This window comes from Labrus mixtus, chromosome 15 (genome assembly GCF_963584025.1).
Source record: "Labrus mixtus chromosome 15, fLabMix1.1, whole genome shotgun sequence".
NCBI lineage: Eukaryota > Metazoa > Chordata > Actinopteri > Labriformes > Labridae > Labrus > Labrus mixtus.
Window position 1 is genome coordinate 10184972 of NC_083626.1, and position 15350 is coordinate 10200321.

A 15350-nucleotide genomic window follows, 5' to 3' on the forward strand; every position below is an offset into this window, starting at 1 on the left:
ATGTACAGCAATGTTTAAAAAGCAGATTCAATTAAATAACACGCAGTGCAAACATTAAATTAAAGGTGCTATGTAAGTAATTGAGGTGATCATTAAAATGTCCAACTAGAGGCTGACTCTCTTGGGTCAGCTGTGCAGATGGGAAATGGAAAAAGGAAGATTTAGTCCAAGTGTGTGCTTTCCCCCTGCCATAACCGTGAGGTGTTGTACAGACGTATGGGCAGGGGGACAAAAGAGTTCTCGAGTCTGTCTGTGGAACAGGATTGTGACAGCAGTCTGCCACTGAACACAAGGAGCTGTATTAGCAGATAAAACTCTCTAACAGGGAAAGACAAGTGTAGAAGTTAGAGGCCTCTTTTCCTCAAGGTAAGAGCAACGCAAACTTACAACAGGTCAGTTTGCAGAAAGGTACAGAGCTCATTCACCTGTCAGTCAATCTGATCCTCCACACCTGCATGTGATCGTCCTGTGTTTATAATTCACCTCACACTCTGTGTAACTGTTCCTTCCTCTTCAGACGTCGGCCAACAGGAAGCAGGTGGAGAACATGGCCAAGAAGAAGCTGGACAACCTGATGAAGGAGTCCAAAATACGAGACCGAGAAGATCCCGACAGTTTCACCATCGCAGCTCTTCCTCCTGCGGGGAAGGCGACAGACAAAACCAGCTCCAAGGTAAACACAATCTTAGATCATCTGCAGATACTTTAGTTCAAACCGGTTTAATACAAACTGCTGAGGGTTTAAAAAACGACTTCTCCAAATATTGAGACCCTGAAACGAGCTGGGCTGTGTGATGCTGGAGCTACTGGTAAAGAGAGCGATGGTTTCTCTCCCGGTCGTCTCTTTTACTCTGAAGTAGAATCTTTCACATTGAATTAGAAACCCTGAGCTTTCCTAAACTACACAGACCCATGAAATACTTTCTGAATACTCTTTCATGTTACTGCCTCGGCTCTTTTACGAGTTTCATTTGTTGATGTCGTGTTTTTAAATGACTCTCTCCTTGTCTCTCTCTCTCATCTCTCTCTTTCTCTCCCTCTTTATGAAATTATGTAGAAGAATATCTGTTAAGATTCTCCTCATGTGTGTGATGATGTCAGTTTCAAAATCTTTTTTAAAACTCCTGCAGTCTGAGCCAGGCTTCAGAAAAAAACTGAATTCAACACTTTAAATGTTCTTTACTCAATCCTGAAAGAACTGTAAAATAACTGATTCCTGAAGAAATTATACTGAGTGTGTCTTCTGCTCTCAGGGTAAAAGTGAGGACGGGACGGACACAGCGGACGAGTCTAATCCCAGCGGCAACAAGCGGACAGGACGCTCCTTCATGGGGAGCTTCTCCAAACGCAAGGTTTGACCTCATCCTGTTTTTAACGCCTGTTTGCTTTAGTTTCATGTGTGTGTCTTTGTTTTAGTTCATGAATCTGAACATTTCACACTGCTGTAGTTCAGATATGTTTATGATGATCTTAGTGAGAACATTACAGACTTGTGTCCACATTTCTATTTTTCCCAGAGAAGAATCTTTCTCTTCACTTTCATCTTTGCAGTCAACACAACGAGTCAACAACACTTCAACATATCCTCCTCCTCCGACCAATTAACAAACAAATCTTTCTCCTTCAGAAAAAGACAACAAAGCTGAAAAAGACGTCGAGCTTTGAGGACACAGATACGGACCAAGAGAGCACGAGTAGTGCCTCCAGAGCTCCTTTACACCACAGCAAGTATGTAACACACACACACACACACAAACACACACACACACACACACACACACACACACACACACACTCCTTTACACCACAGCAAGTATGTTACACACACACACACACACACACACACACACACACACACACAGACACATACACCACAGCAAGTATGTTACACACACACACACACACACACACACACACTCCTTTACACCACAGCAAGTATGTTACACACACACACACACACACACACACACACACACACACAGACACATACACACTAATGCTTGCTTAAAATCCATCATAAATAAATGTTTCTGAGAACCATCATCCTAAACCTTCCTGCTAGTTTTATCCGCCCTCTTTTCTACAAATGATTGATTTACTTTGTGCATGGACTTGTGTGAACTTTGACCCCTCTGTTGACATCACAGGAAGAAGAAGACCATGAAGTTGTCGAGAGCTCTGTCCGATCTGGTCAAGTACACGTGCTCTGTGGGTCTGTATGACATCGAGGCACAAGGTGAGCACGTCTGTGAGCCAATCCCTGAAAACATCCAACCGACCACCACTCTTCTGTTTTGTTTTTATTTGTTAAAAAACAGATTTGAATGAAGTTGTCTTTGTGTTGCAGCGAACTGCAGCTGGCAGGTGTCGTCTCTCAGTGAGACTAAAGCCCACCAGGTGATGCAGCAGAAAGCCACGTCCTTCATCCAGTTCAACCAGAAGCAGCTCTCCCGTATCTACCCTTCCTCCTACCGCGTCGACTCCTCCAACTTCAACCCCCAGCCCTTCTGGAGCGCCGGCTGCCAGCTCGGTATGCGTTAAGCCCCGCCCACCGCACGCTTCCTGATGATGACGACGCTGCTCAGGACTTTCTCACTTTCTCTACTGGTGATAATCACATCTTCTGCTTTGCTTTCAGTTGCGCTAAACTACCAGTCAGAGGGCTGCGTCCTGCAGCTCAACAGAGCCAAGTTCTACAGCAACGGCAACTGTGGCTACATCCTCAAGCCCGCCTGCATGTGTGAAGGTCAGCACTTAACACACCATTCACTCAGCTGTTCAGGACGAATTATGATTTCTCTACAGCGTCCTCAAAAACATTTTCCTTTTTAATTTCAAGATGGAGTCAGCAGCTTCTTCCTACAATATAAAATAAAGACTTGTACTAAAATAAAGCTGCTCTTTTGTCCCTTCTGGGCCTCCATACATGTGTGGTGGTGACTGTGTCTGCAGAGATTCAAACCTTCCTCTCCATGCAGGTGCCTTTAACCCGAGCCTGGAGGACCCTCTGCCGGGTCAGATGAAGAAACAGCTGGTGTTAAAGATCATCAGCGGACAACAGCTGCCCAAACCCAAAGACTCCATGCTGGGAGACAGAGGAGAGGTACTGTACAACACACACACACACACACACACACACACACACACACACACACACACACACACACACACAACTGTACAGCCTCTTTAAAGTAATGGAGTGCCTCAGGGATTGCATATTTTTGTACTCCAACTCAGAAGTCAGCATCGTCACTTCTGATGTCTAAAAGCAATCAGCGACAGTAAAAAGCTAATGTTACACTGTAAAGGAACTACACCTCGGTCGACTGACTTCAACATCACCACCACTGTTTAATGTTCCAGATATTAAACTCTGTAGTCCCAGTTAGCCAGATGATAGCAAACACCTTTTTTAAGACGTCAAAAAGCCTCAAAATTCACAAGTGGGGCACTTCCAGATGTAACTATAATAATAATAATAATATCTCCTAAGCTTGTGTTTACCACAGACCTTATTTGAAAACTGAAAACTCAAATTCCACAGATGATTTCAAGACAACGGAATGGGAAGTGCTAAAATGCAACCTCATTGGTTAGAATTTAAGAGGGCGAGAGAAGTGGTTCAGATAGAAGTGATTGTACCCGACCTAAAAAGCCTCTGCATGTTTCTAATAAGCTCCACGAGCAGAAACGTGCTCAAACTAGGATCAATATTGGAGATGCTTTTGAAAAATGGAGAGAAGTTAGAACACAGAAAGGTTTACAGACCCATGCAGAGCTGGATAAACACTGAAGCTTCAGTGTCCACCACATGGTGACCTGAGTGAGCATCGACTCTAGAGAGGAGGGGGGGAGACAGCTCTCTAATGTTTTGAATTTAGACTGCAGTACCCATTTTAAACACTAGAGGTCAGTGTTACATACTGCTTCTGTCTGTGGTTGTTTGATCTTTACCGCTTTGTGTTACGTCTCTTTGTCAGATCATTGATCCCTTCGTGGAGGTGGAGGTCATCGGGCTCCCCATTGACTGCTGCAAGGAGCAGACCAGAGTGGTGGATGATAACGGTGAGTTCATGTCAGGTGTTCTCGACTTCATAAACTTTAGATAGTTTATGATTATGTAAGCCATGAAAAATACACAAAAGGGTGTTCAGCAGTAAAAACAAGCTTAAAGTGGACTTTCCTCATTATAGTCATAGGAAGTCATAAAGTGTAGTCATAGTTATATAGATTTCAAAATAAAAGTTCTGAGTTAAAAGAAAATAATTCAGCTTTGGTCTGGTTTCTGATGTCTCTGAATGGAGACTCTCATGGCGTGAGGACAGCTGTGGTTATGTTGTTTTTATGTGTGTGTGTTTATTAGATAAACGCATGGTTTGAAAGTGACCCTGCACTTGTGTGTGTGTTTGAGCTGTCTGTATGTGTTCAGATCTATAATTGATGAACTCAGCATTAGAGGACTAGCACAGGCAGCACCTCTCAGTCTGCTTTCACACACACACACACACACACACACACACACACAAACACACACACATCCTGAATAATTGATGAGTGATGAGTTTGCTCTCTGACTCTCTCCTGGACCGTCCTCTTCTCCCGTCCCTCTCTCTCTCTCTCCTTCCTCTCTGTTTATTTGTCAAACGTTTATGTTTGTCTTTCCTCTTCCCTCCTCCGCCTCCTCCTGCGACCTCTCTCCTTCTCTCTCGGGACCGTCCTGTAGGGTTCAACCCGATGTGGGAGGAGACTCTGGTGTTCACGGTCCACATGCCGGAGCTCGCCCTGGTGCGTTTCCTCGTGTGGGATCACGACCCCATCGGTCAGGACTTCATCGGCCAGCGCACAATCGCCTTCAACAGCATGATGCCAGGTAGGACGTGAAGCCCCTTCTTCTGGGTGGGACTGAGAAGTACCCCCTATATCACCTGCATCCTCTACATGTCATGTTGCTATGGTGACCTCTAAGAGCATTATGTGTGTCATAGAAGTAATTTCCTGGTCTGTGGAGAGTAAGAAAGTGTTTAGCTGTTAGCTGTGCACCATGTTTACCTTTTGATCTGCTGTGAAACTCCTCCAAAGTCCTCCATGATTTGATGCTCTGGTTTAGCTTAACATAAAGTTTGGAAGCAGAGAAAAATGCGTAGCATGCACTGTCAAAAGTTAAAAATAGACTCTCTCCCTCGTTAGGATAAGTAGAAAGGTAAAGTTGAGGATCATCTGCAAAGAGTTCAACTTTTATGTAGAGTTTTACCGCTGAGCCCGGTACCGTTCTGTCTTTGTATGTTTTATGTGTTAAGTATTGAGCCCTGAGGGACGCCATACCATACAGCATTGCATGATCCACTAAATGATTGGATGTATCTAGTGGAGAGGGGGTGCAGTGGTTGGTGCTGTTCTGGGTTCGAATCCCCCATCAGACCAGCCTTTACCCGTGCATGTGTGGGTTCTCTGCGGGTACTCCGGCTTCCTCCCCACAGTCCAAAGACATGCTCGTTAGGTTAACTGCTGACTCTAAATTTTCCGTAGGTGTGAATGTGAAAGTTTGTCTCTATACAGCAGCCATGTGATTGGCTGGCGACCAGTCCAGGGTGTAACCCTGCCTCTTGCCCAATGACAGCCGGGATTAGCTCCACCCCCACGTAACCTCGAACGGGAAAAAGCGGTATTGATATTGGATGGATGGTGGAGAGGAGCTTTAGTCAGTGGATTGCAACAGAACATGGATGACAAAAACAGCTTCTGATTGGTGCAGCAAGTTTATTTGTAGCTCCCTCTGTCTGCTCTGTCTTACGATGTGTGACTCTGTGATACTGAAGCCGTCTCTCTGATGTCTTTGTGTGCACGCAGGTTATCGCCATGTTTATTTGGAAGGTATGGAGGAGGCTTCAATCTTTGTTCATGTAGCTGTGAATGACATCACTGGTAAGGTGAGTACAACTGACGAAGCCGGATGAAGATTTATGAAATCTCTTTTGTAATATTTTAAACATTTCCTCTTCAGTCGAGCTGTTTCTTTCATTTAGGTTCAATAAATGTCATGTAAAGAGTTTGCATGGATCCAAAACCAAAAGAAAATCTTGAAAATAACACGTACTGAATGAAGCTTCAAGAATAATTTTGAATAATTCAGGATTTAAAAAGTTCTGTTCCGGTGTCTCCGTTAAATTTCCCCATTAAAATCCTCCACTGACATTTCACAAAAATCTGTATATCAAGAGATTGAAGCCCGTAACCATGACAACCAGCTACCCAAATACTACTATAAAACTGATTATAAAACTTTTGATTCGGCGCCAAAACGATGTTAAAAAATTGAGAAAAAGTCAAAAGTACAAGACTGTATACATACTTATCGTCCAGAGTCAATGAACTACACATGCCACAATGCAATGCAAATAATCCCACTTCTGAAATGTAACTCTTGTTGTCGTTTTTATACTGTTTAAATACAGGTGTTGTAATATGTTGTAGTTTGCTTTGTTTGAATATATAAATTACATTCAGCATAACGAGGTTATTAGCACATTTACTGTTAGCTAACTTACTAGCTAGCCTGCTAGCAAAACGATCGGTTCGCATACGGTGCGGGAGACATTGCCATGGTAACAGCGAGCTCCACCAATCAGAGACGTCGCTGTGACCCTATGGTCGTGGGTAGTGTGTAATGTTTTTTTGTCTCATAATTGACGCCCTCGTTGCTTTCACCACTCGGCTTTCATTGAATGTCTTTGAGCTTTAATGCCCTCGTCTGTCTTCGGCCATGTTGTAAATGAGCGCTCTGTTGTTCACGTTGTCCTTTCTTTGAACTTCCTCTCTCATAGCCGTGTATCCGTTTGTTTCCTGTTGTGATTTCTCTCTCGCCCGCTCATTCTCTCTCTTTCACCCTCCTCCTCTCTGACTTCGCTCTCTTCCTGTGTCTGTTTGTGTTTTCAGTGGACCCCTCTTATTCCAAACGCTCCATTTAGAGGCAGGACATTTTTAGGAGCCCTGAAGCTGCCGCTCAAAACTCAGGTGTAGTGAGATCCAGTCGGCATCATGCATGAGCCACATGGTCAACCCTCTTTATCACCAGAGTGACCCCCCCCCCCCCCCCCCCCCAATAACACCCCCTTCTTGTCAGCCAACTGCAAGCATTAAAAAGTACAAGGCCAACTCATGCCTCACATGAGTTATGAAGGCTTTACCTGCCTGCTTCCTCATCGACACCCCCCCCCTCAAGTAGATCCAATGTCAGAAAGCTGCTCAGTCACAGAGAGGGACGCTGAAGACAGAGAGCGAGTCAGGACGTCCGGCAGCCTGCAGTGACTCCGCTCTGCTGCTTTCTGCTGAGAGCATGTTTTGAACTCAGGAGTTTTTACTGCACTGCAGGGGGATTCAGTTCCTCCTCTCTCAGGACATTTACTCCTCTTCTCATCTCCCCACACTTCTTCTTCTGTTTGAAGCATTTTGTTTCTTTTCCACCTCAGGTTTTTTTTTCTTGGCCGTTGTTGTCAGGTCACTGTTTTACTTTTTGAGTTTCTCTTTTATACTTTTCTTGGTTTTTTTATCCTGACATTTTTTGGTTTATTGTAGACGTGTCTGAAATGGAAAATGTGTTTTTTTTAATGTGATGTTTTCTAGAGCATGACTCCATTGTTGTGATCACATAAAAATGCAAAGGCCAAAAAAGTACAGTAAAGTGTTTCCCATCCATAGACGATTAACAAGGCGGGCTGCGCAGGACTACTTATGGCCGCCCAGGTTTAATTCCCGTTCTTTTTTTGTTCACTACATAAAGTCACTCGAGCGAGTAAAGAGCACGCTGACCGTACGTCTCATTTTAAAGCCGTAGCTTCTCATGCTGTTGTTTTAATTATTTTCTGCAGCTGCAGTGATTGTAGTGATACACGTCATCATCAGTAAGCTTGTTAATGTACTTGAGCGTCTCTGTACTACTGGTAAATATTATCAAAAATACACAATAAACAAAGCTGTGTAATGAGGCAAGGTGTGGGAGGAAGGAAGGAAGGAAGCAAGGAGAGAGGAGCCGGCGGGCTAGGTGGTGTGTGCGTTAATGACTTCAGAGTGATCCAGTAGTTTTTCTTTTTCTACTCAGTCTTTTCTTTTCTTTCTGTCTTTTTCTTTTGACTTTCTCTTTTCCTGTTCAAAGACGAGTGAACACTCGTTGAAACAGTCGGACTGTTTGGATCTACTTCTTCTCTCACCGTGTTCAAACGTTTGATTGACAGATGTTTTTTGCTTGTGTCATGTGACGCCTCGTCCCACTGAGGCTCCGTTGTCATATTGTCCTTAATAGTGACACACACCGTCATCACCTCTCCACCCTCATCGTTTCTGACCCCGTCTTTGTGACCTTTGACCTTCACCGTGCAGCACTGCAACGCACAGAAAATGTCCAAACAGTGTTTTTTTCTTTTTTTGTGTGACAGTCAGGTTTACAGTTTCAACACCAGCTTCACATCTTTATAACGGATTGACAGAAACATTCTTTTAAGCAATGTGGATTCTTTTAGACATCATTAAAAATTCAACGGGATAAAGCCTCATTATTTAAATGCAGTGTTTGCTTATAGAAAAATGAACCTATAAGGAAATATGACAGGTCTCTATGTGACTGCAGTGTTAATTAAAATAACTCTTTCTGTTGTTTTGCTGCAAAAGAAGTGAAACATTTTTTTATTCCTAGCTGTGACTGTGATCATGGTGTTTATCTTCAGAAGGTGTTCCCTGTATGTAGAGCTCGAACAGCTCCAGGCATGTCTTCCCCTCACTAATCATTTCCCACTGGGAGCAGAGCTGCTTTGTACACACGTGTTGACTCTCTAACTGTCTAACAGGCTAACTTATACTTCCACCAAAGCAGCAATATCACTGAATGATCGTGTCAAAGAGTGATCATTCCCATGTGATACTGCGGGACATTTTATTCAAGTGAATATTGATGGATTTCTTTTATTTTTAAGCATGCTCACTATTCAAAAACTGCCCATATAATATTCCATTAATGCAGCGTGAATCTATGCTACCTGCATTATGACAAACATTGTTTTCGTGTCACCCTAACATGACCTGATCGTCTGGTTTGTAATGGTTGGTTGTGTGTTTGACAATGATGTTCTGTTTGTTTCAGGCCAGAGCGGTCAGCGGCATAAAAGGGCTGTTTCACAGAAACCCAAAGCAGGCTTCCCTGGACAGCCATGCTGCTGCACAGCACAGCCGTAAGCACCCGTTCGGCGCCCACCTCCTGCGCCGCACTGCCAGTGCACCCACCAAAGGCCAGCCCAAAATCAAGAAGGGCTTCCCAGAGATCGACACCAAAGACTACAGCTCAGAGGGCGCGAGTGAGGAGCGAGAGTCTGAGGACCGGGACAAGGCCTCTGCTGCCGCCTCTCACCAGACCACAACACCACAACACCGCAGCAGGGACTCGCTGGCATCGCATCAAGCCAAGGGCCCCTGGGACCGTCCTGACACCAATGGGGCTTTTCACCCTGAGGAGGGTAAAGGTAAGAGCCCTCTTTTTGCTCAGCGACGGCCCATGAGCGAGCCTCTGAAACGGGCCAGTCGCCTCAGATTTCATGACCCGCTTGACATGAAGCCCGGCGTGTTCGCCCGCGTCGCACTGAACAGCTCAGGCAAGGTGGGGATGTCCTCCAACTGCATCACATGTGTGCTCGGCACCAAGGAGAGTCCAGAGGCGGAGAGGAAGTGCCAGGTTAAAGAAAACCCGGCGTGTAAGTCCAAAATGTCAGAAGGGGAGAAACAGGAGAGAAGTAGCCGCCCCTCATCTGCAAAAAAACGAGTTAAGCCAGAGTCTGTCGCCCAGCCGCAGCCCCTCACCGTCCAGTCTGAGTCTCAGCAGACTCCTCCGCTACCCAAGTCATGCTTTGAGACCCAGTTTGAGTATTCGCCCCAGGCTCTCGTCAGACCGGTCCCCTTCCAAAGAACCAGAGCCAGACAAACTCTGGGAGCCCAGCACATGCGCCCTCAGCCCGACAGCTCACAGAGGAACAGCCGCTCCTGCAGCGTTCCCCGCAGACGCTCCACAAACACCGTCACACCAGCGCCCGGCCTCACACCAGACTGCAGGAGCAACCTCCGCTGGCAGCAGGCCACGCCCCCCAACTACGGCTCCGTTTGTGGCTCGGGGCTCGCCCTGCTCACTAACAGCACCGACGGTCTGTCGCTCAGTGACAGCAGCAGCTGTGACAGCTTCTGCAGTCTGAGCAGCTTGGAGTCGCCTCCTATGCTGCCTCCCCGCTCTGTCCTCGACAGCCGTAAGAGGGCGGTGGGCACCCTGCAGCGGGAGATGAACGCCCTGTTCGCCCAGAAAATGGAAGAGTTGCGCCATAAGTCCCCCATGTTCTTCTCCGGTAAGAAGGATTAGATGCTGAATCAGCAGTGAGCCCGTAGTAGCTGTAGTGGGACTCCTTCACTGTAGACTCCCTGTTAGCCTCCAGACCAGGAGCGTTTGGTAGCCTCAGAATCCCCCCCCCTCCTAAATGAAACCCACCTCGTCATCCTGTGTCCCCGGTAGTTTGGTGAAAAAAACGTCCACAATAATACCTTTCTTTGCGTTGTCACCCACTAGAGTATCGTTCTAGATTTTCTAGCTTTCATCCAAACATTTCAACTCTTCACTTTTCAATGAACTGATTTTAACTTTCTTCTCTGTGCCGTAAAACACCTGCACACGATACCACCCCCCCCCCCCATGCTACACAGACGAAAGAAGTGGTAAGTTCCAACCTAAAGAGGACAGCACTACTTTTAGCTGAAATGTGTTATTTGGATGAAGATTATCTAAAGAAACATAGAACCCTAAACTCAGAGCTGGAAACCTTTAGCATGATGTGGCCTGTTATGTGAAGTACATTACACTGAGTTATGAGAGTTCACAAAGTTTCCTGTAAACTCAGAAACATTCAAATGAAGCAATGAGTCTTAAACAATCTTGACAAATTGACATTCCAAAGTTGACTGAACGAGGGGAGTCACAAGGCTCTGACGTCCAGCTGAAGACCTCTTCCTCCTTCACATGATTTGAGGGGAGTCCAGCTCCTGCTCAACACCAGCTGTTCTTCCTAAACCCACTCCCCTGTCAGCCCTCCTCAGTATATCATGTGATGTTCTCAGGAGTTTAACTGTGCATGTGTGGGGAGTTGATCTGTTATATCATAAGATGCTTTCTCCCTAATGTTTAAGATAACTGTCTTTTCTTTCCTTTCAGTGTAAAACGAATGCTCTGATGTTTGTTCTCATGTCAAATCTTAAGATGCTTCTCTGTCCTTTTAAGCTTTGTCCTCGCCCCGGTTCTCCCTCTTTCTTCCCGGTTTTGCTAAACTCCTTTTTTCCTCTCTGTCCCTTTTTGCACGCCTTCTCTGTTCCTAGTGCAGAATTGAGGGGATGACCAGAGCCAGGTAAAACCGCTGACTGCATGCAATCCTTAAACTTCATCCTGTCAGACTTTCACCCTCTCTCTGTCTCACCCGCCTGCTTCTCTCATGGTCCATATCTGTCTCACCGCTGGGGGGGGGGTCTGAAAAACATATTCTGCTTAATTTTCACATGAAAAAAATGCATTTGTGAAAGTAAAGAGAGCACCATGCACGACATAGATATTTACAATTTGTCACAATCACTGGCCTTTAAAATGTTGTTTTCTCCATGGTTAAACCAATGTACTGTTAATGTTATTTAAAGGAGATCTATTCTGCTCATCCATATTTAAATACATGTATATAACGTTGCTAAACCTCAGCTCCAAAAAGAAACTGCAAAATGCAAACATTGTAAAGCACATGCATGAAATGAATCAGCTGTAGCATTACAAACATATATTTAAGGGCCACGGGAGCAAGTAATTAACCTTCTTTAGAAAAAGAAAGGAGGCTAAATCCTGGTATCATGGAGCACTTATATAGAGCGAGCAGATCAGATGAGCTCAGACTGCATTGATGATAAATGTCTTTGTCGTCCCTCTCCCCGCAGACTCTTCCTCAGTGCAGGAACCAGCTCCCTCTCCTCCATTTCTTGCACTAAACTCTGAAGAGGCCAGAAAGCCACGATTCATCCGCTCTGTCTCCACTCCAGAAGAAAGCTTGTCTCCCCATCACTCCTCATCTTCACCACCGTCCTCGTCATCCTCAGCAATAAAATCAGACTCCCCGTTGGCCCTCCCTTCCAAGGTGGCAGACAAGGTGATCAGAGACTTTAAGGAACCGTCTATCCTTTCTAGAACAACAGATTCCCCCCTCAAGAACCCCACTGAGAAAACTGTTCCATCACAGTGCAGTCAAGAAGCCCAGGCCAACCGAAGCCCCCCCTCACTGATGGAGCACACCCAAAACCAGAGCGAGGACCGAGGAGCTCTGACAGAGAAGAAAAATGATCCAGCAGAGTTAAAGTCCAGCAGCAGAACAGAGCCTCCGGCTGCAGCAGCAAAGACAGCCCAGGCCAGGAAAGCGCTTTTCAGCAACCTGCCAACACATATACCAGTAAGAAGAACAAAGAGCGAGGGTCAAGTTCAGGTCGCTGTAGACTCAGACCATCAGGTCCAGTCAGCAGTACCAGAGATCTGCATGGACGCTACCATGAACGACCGCCTGTGGAGCAAGTTAGAGCCGGACAGCCACAGAGACAGCATGTCCTCGTCCTCCAGCATCTCCTCCAGTGACACAGTCATCGACCTGTCCCTGCCTAACCTGGCCAGGAAGAGCCTGCCCGCCCCCGCCAGCGGCGCCTTCGACCCCCCCTGGGTCAACTGTCGTCACTCAGCGTTGGTCTCCTACGACACCCTGCGAGTCAGCAAGAGCAAGTCCAACCCCAACCTTCAACAAAGTGAGTGTGACGAGGATGAGCTGAAGCCCCGCCCCCTGCAGCCCCCGCAGGAGGCTTCCTTGGACTCCCCCGGGAGACTGACTCAAAGGAGGCACACCTGGAGCCGGCTCTACATGGAGGGGCTGAAGCAGTCAGCGTCCAGCAGACCGTCCACCGCAGCAGCTGCAGCCCAAACATCTGCAGCAGCTGCAGCCCAAACATCTGCAGCCTCCATGTCCAAGAGCCTCGGTGACCTGACCTCCGACGACATCTCCTGTAACTTTGACAGCAAGTACCGCAGCATCAGCCGCAGCTTCATCGTCAGGCCCGCCAGAGACCAGCTCCGCAGGGGCAGCCCGCGTAAACCACGGCCGCCCAGCGACCTCACAGAACAACTACGGCGGCTGACCGATGTGGAGCCCTTGACGGCGAGCGACTTCAACAAAACCCGAGCAGCTGCAGAGCCCCAGGAGGAGCCGGAGGAGGAGACCCTGGTGAGGAGGACTTCCTCCAGGAGCCAGAGCCGGGTGCGCTACATCGCCAACAGGGCTAAGAAGGCCCAGGAGAGGCAGAGGCTCCAGGGCCTGGTCCAGGGCAGGAGTGCTAGCTTTAGCCTCTCTGGTAGTGGGAGTGTTGGCAGCCCCATCGAGGAGCGGGGGAACCCTGAAGGGGCGTGCTGCGTGGCCCGGAGTCCCTGCAGCAGCCAGGACCTGCTGAGTCAGCTCGCCCCCCACGGCGCCCTCTCCCCGAGACAGTCCCATTCCTCTCCAGACCCTGAAAACAGTGAAGTCTTTTTCATGCTCAAACTCTAAGAACTGGCTGACTTGGAACTGAGCGTGAGAGACACAGCGAGAAACTTGTTTTGGAATACAGTCACATGTTTTTTTTTCTTTTTTAGAAAATGTTGCAAATCCAGCAGAAAATCTCTGAGAACTGGTTCTAACAGCCGAGTGTTTCCACATCGTCACATCCCTTCTTTTTTAACCTGAGCACTCCTGAAGCTCCGTCATCTGTCTGCACATAACCTTAGATAACTGCCAGAATGTATTTAGTCGACCCTGGAGCTTTTAAATAGATGTTTACGTTGACTCTCCTTCACTCTCAAAGTCTTTTTTTTTTTTTTTACTTGACTTGAGCACACGGTAGCATTGATCGCAACTTAGAGAGCACGATTTTAAATGACCCATTTCTTTTTTTAAATTCTTTTACCTGAGTTGTAACAATGAGATGCTTTATAATCAGCGGATCCATCCACGAGCAATACTTTGAAAACGATGGCATGCGATCACATCGACGATAATGTACAGTTTGTTGCTTCAAGCTACTGCTTCTCGTGTCCTCGCTGAAGAATTCAAAAGGAATATTTCCACATGCAGGACAAAAGATCCTCATTCTTAGTACTCCATGTGTAGTGTTTATGTTGTAATTGGACCAAACTGCCAACATTCTGCTCTGTGGCATGTCACAGCACTGAGCTCCTCTTCATGCTGACTTTAGTCTTTTTTAGTCCACTGCATGTCTATGATGCACTGTAATGTTTGTCCTGACGCTGTGCTTTGTTACAAAAAGACTTTTTACATGATTTGTTAATAGTCCAAACTTCTGATGATCCCGTCTGAAACTCTGTGTTCTCATTGGTCCGTGGTACAAACACAAGATGGAGATGATCCGTACCGAAGCACGTTTACTCGTCGGCCTGCTGTCATGTTTGCACTGCCATGCCAGTTTGTTTGTGCAACATTTTTGGGGGCAATATTTAATTCAAACTGTGTAATTATGACCTGAATAAATCTCAAATGAATATTATTGCTCGTTTCACAGCTCATTTCTTCTCTTGAACACTTAATCTGTCAGCAGCCGTGTGAGCGCTGAGACAAAGAGGGCCAGTTAAAGTGAGCCTCACACAAGCTGACATGTAAAGGCCTCTTGGCCTTGGTTTTGGCAGACTCCGTTCGGACTCTAATTATGGACTCTGCTTGGGTCTGTGTTTACCAGCCGTCACCTCTCCCAACCTCTTTGGAGAAAAAAAAAACCCAGACCCCCTGCAGGAACGGAGAATGTTCCAGGACAAAGAGTTGACGAGACGACGTGCTCACCCAGTCATTAAAGGAGAGAAAAACATCTTTTCAAGGTCGCTTACCACCCACGTTCTTCTTCTGTTAGGCTTTCATTTAGACTGTCTATGAGCGTTAAAATCAAGTCATACTTATGCAGGTTTTTTGTATTTATTCCCTGAAAATGTGTACAAGTATTCAATCGTTCCCTGAAAACAAAGATCTTTGCAAAATTTGAAACCCCTTCCAAACAGCTCTCACTCGCAGGGAACAACACTAAGTAGCATTAGTGAATGATTCATTCATACCTGTAGGGGAGCCAGTGAAGTTCTGTTGGTATCAGCTTACTCTAACAACATTATAATACTGATCGATCCTACCAAACAACACTTCCTTATACCAACAGAGAAGAGAATAAAACAAAACTTTAGCATCAGCCTCTCACTGATGAATATAGACGTCTGCACAAATGTTTCC

General features: G+C 46.2%; 1 protein-coding gene across 1 annotated transcript in view; it reads left to right on the forward strand.

Moving 5' to 3' along the window:
* The window catches only part of plch2a (phospholipase C, eta 2a), a 51050-nt gene extending 36425 nt beyond the window's left edge, over positions 1 to 14625 (forward strand). Inside the window, exons 11-22 of the mRNA XM_061058677.1 lie at positions 518 to 673; positions 1254 to 1352; positions 1628 to 1728; positions 2148 to 2236; positions 2348 to 2530; positions 2639 to 2746; positions 2979 to 3103; positions 3981 to 4065; positions 4724 to 4870; positions 5848 to 5927; positions 9131 to 9506; positions 11992 to 14625. Coding sequence (XP_060914660.1) covers positions 518 to 673; positions 1254 to 1352; positions 1628 to 1728; positions 2148 to 2236; positions 2348 to 2530; positions 2639 to 2746; positions 2979 to 3103; positions 3981 to 4065; positions 4724 to 4870; positions 5848 to 5927; positions 9131 to 9506; positions 11992 to 13631 — 3189 coding nt within the window. The 3' untranslated portion in view covers positions 13632 to 14625. The remainder of the gene's footprint in view (positions 1 to 517; positions 674 to 1253; positions 1353 to 1627; positions 1729 to 2147; positions 2237 to 2347; positions 2531 to 2638; positions 2747 to 2978; positions 3104 to 3980; positions 4066 to 4723; positions 4871 to 5847; positions 5928 to 9130; positions 9507 to 11991) is intronic.
* Positions 14626 to 15350: the final 725 nt, after the last annotated feature.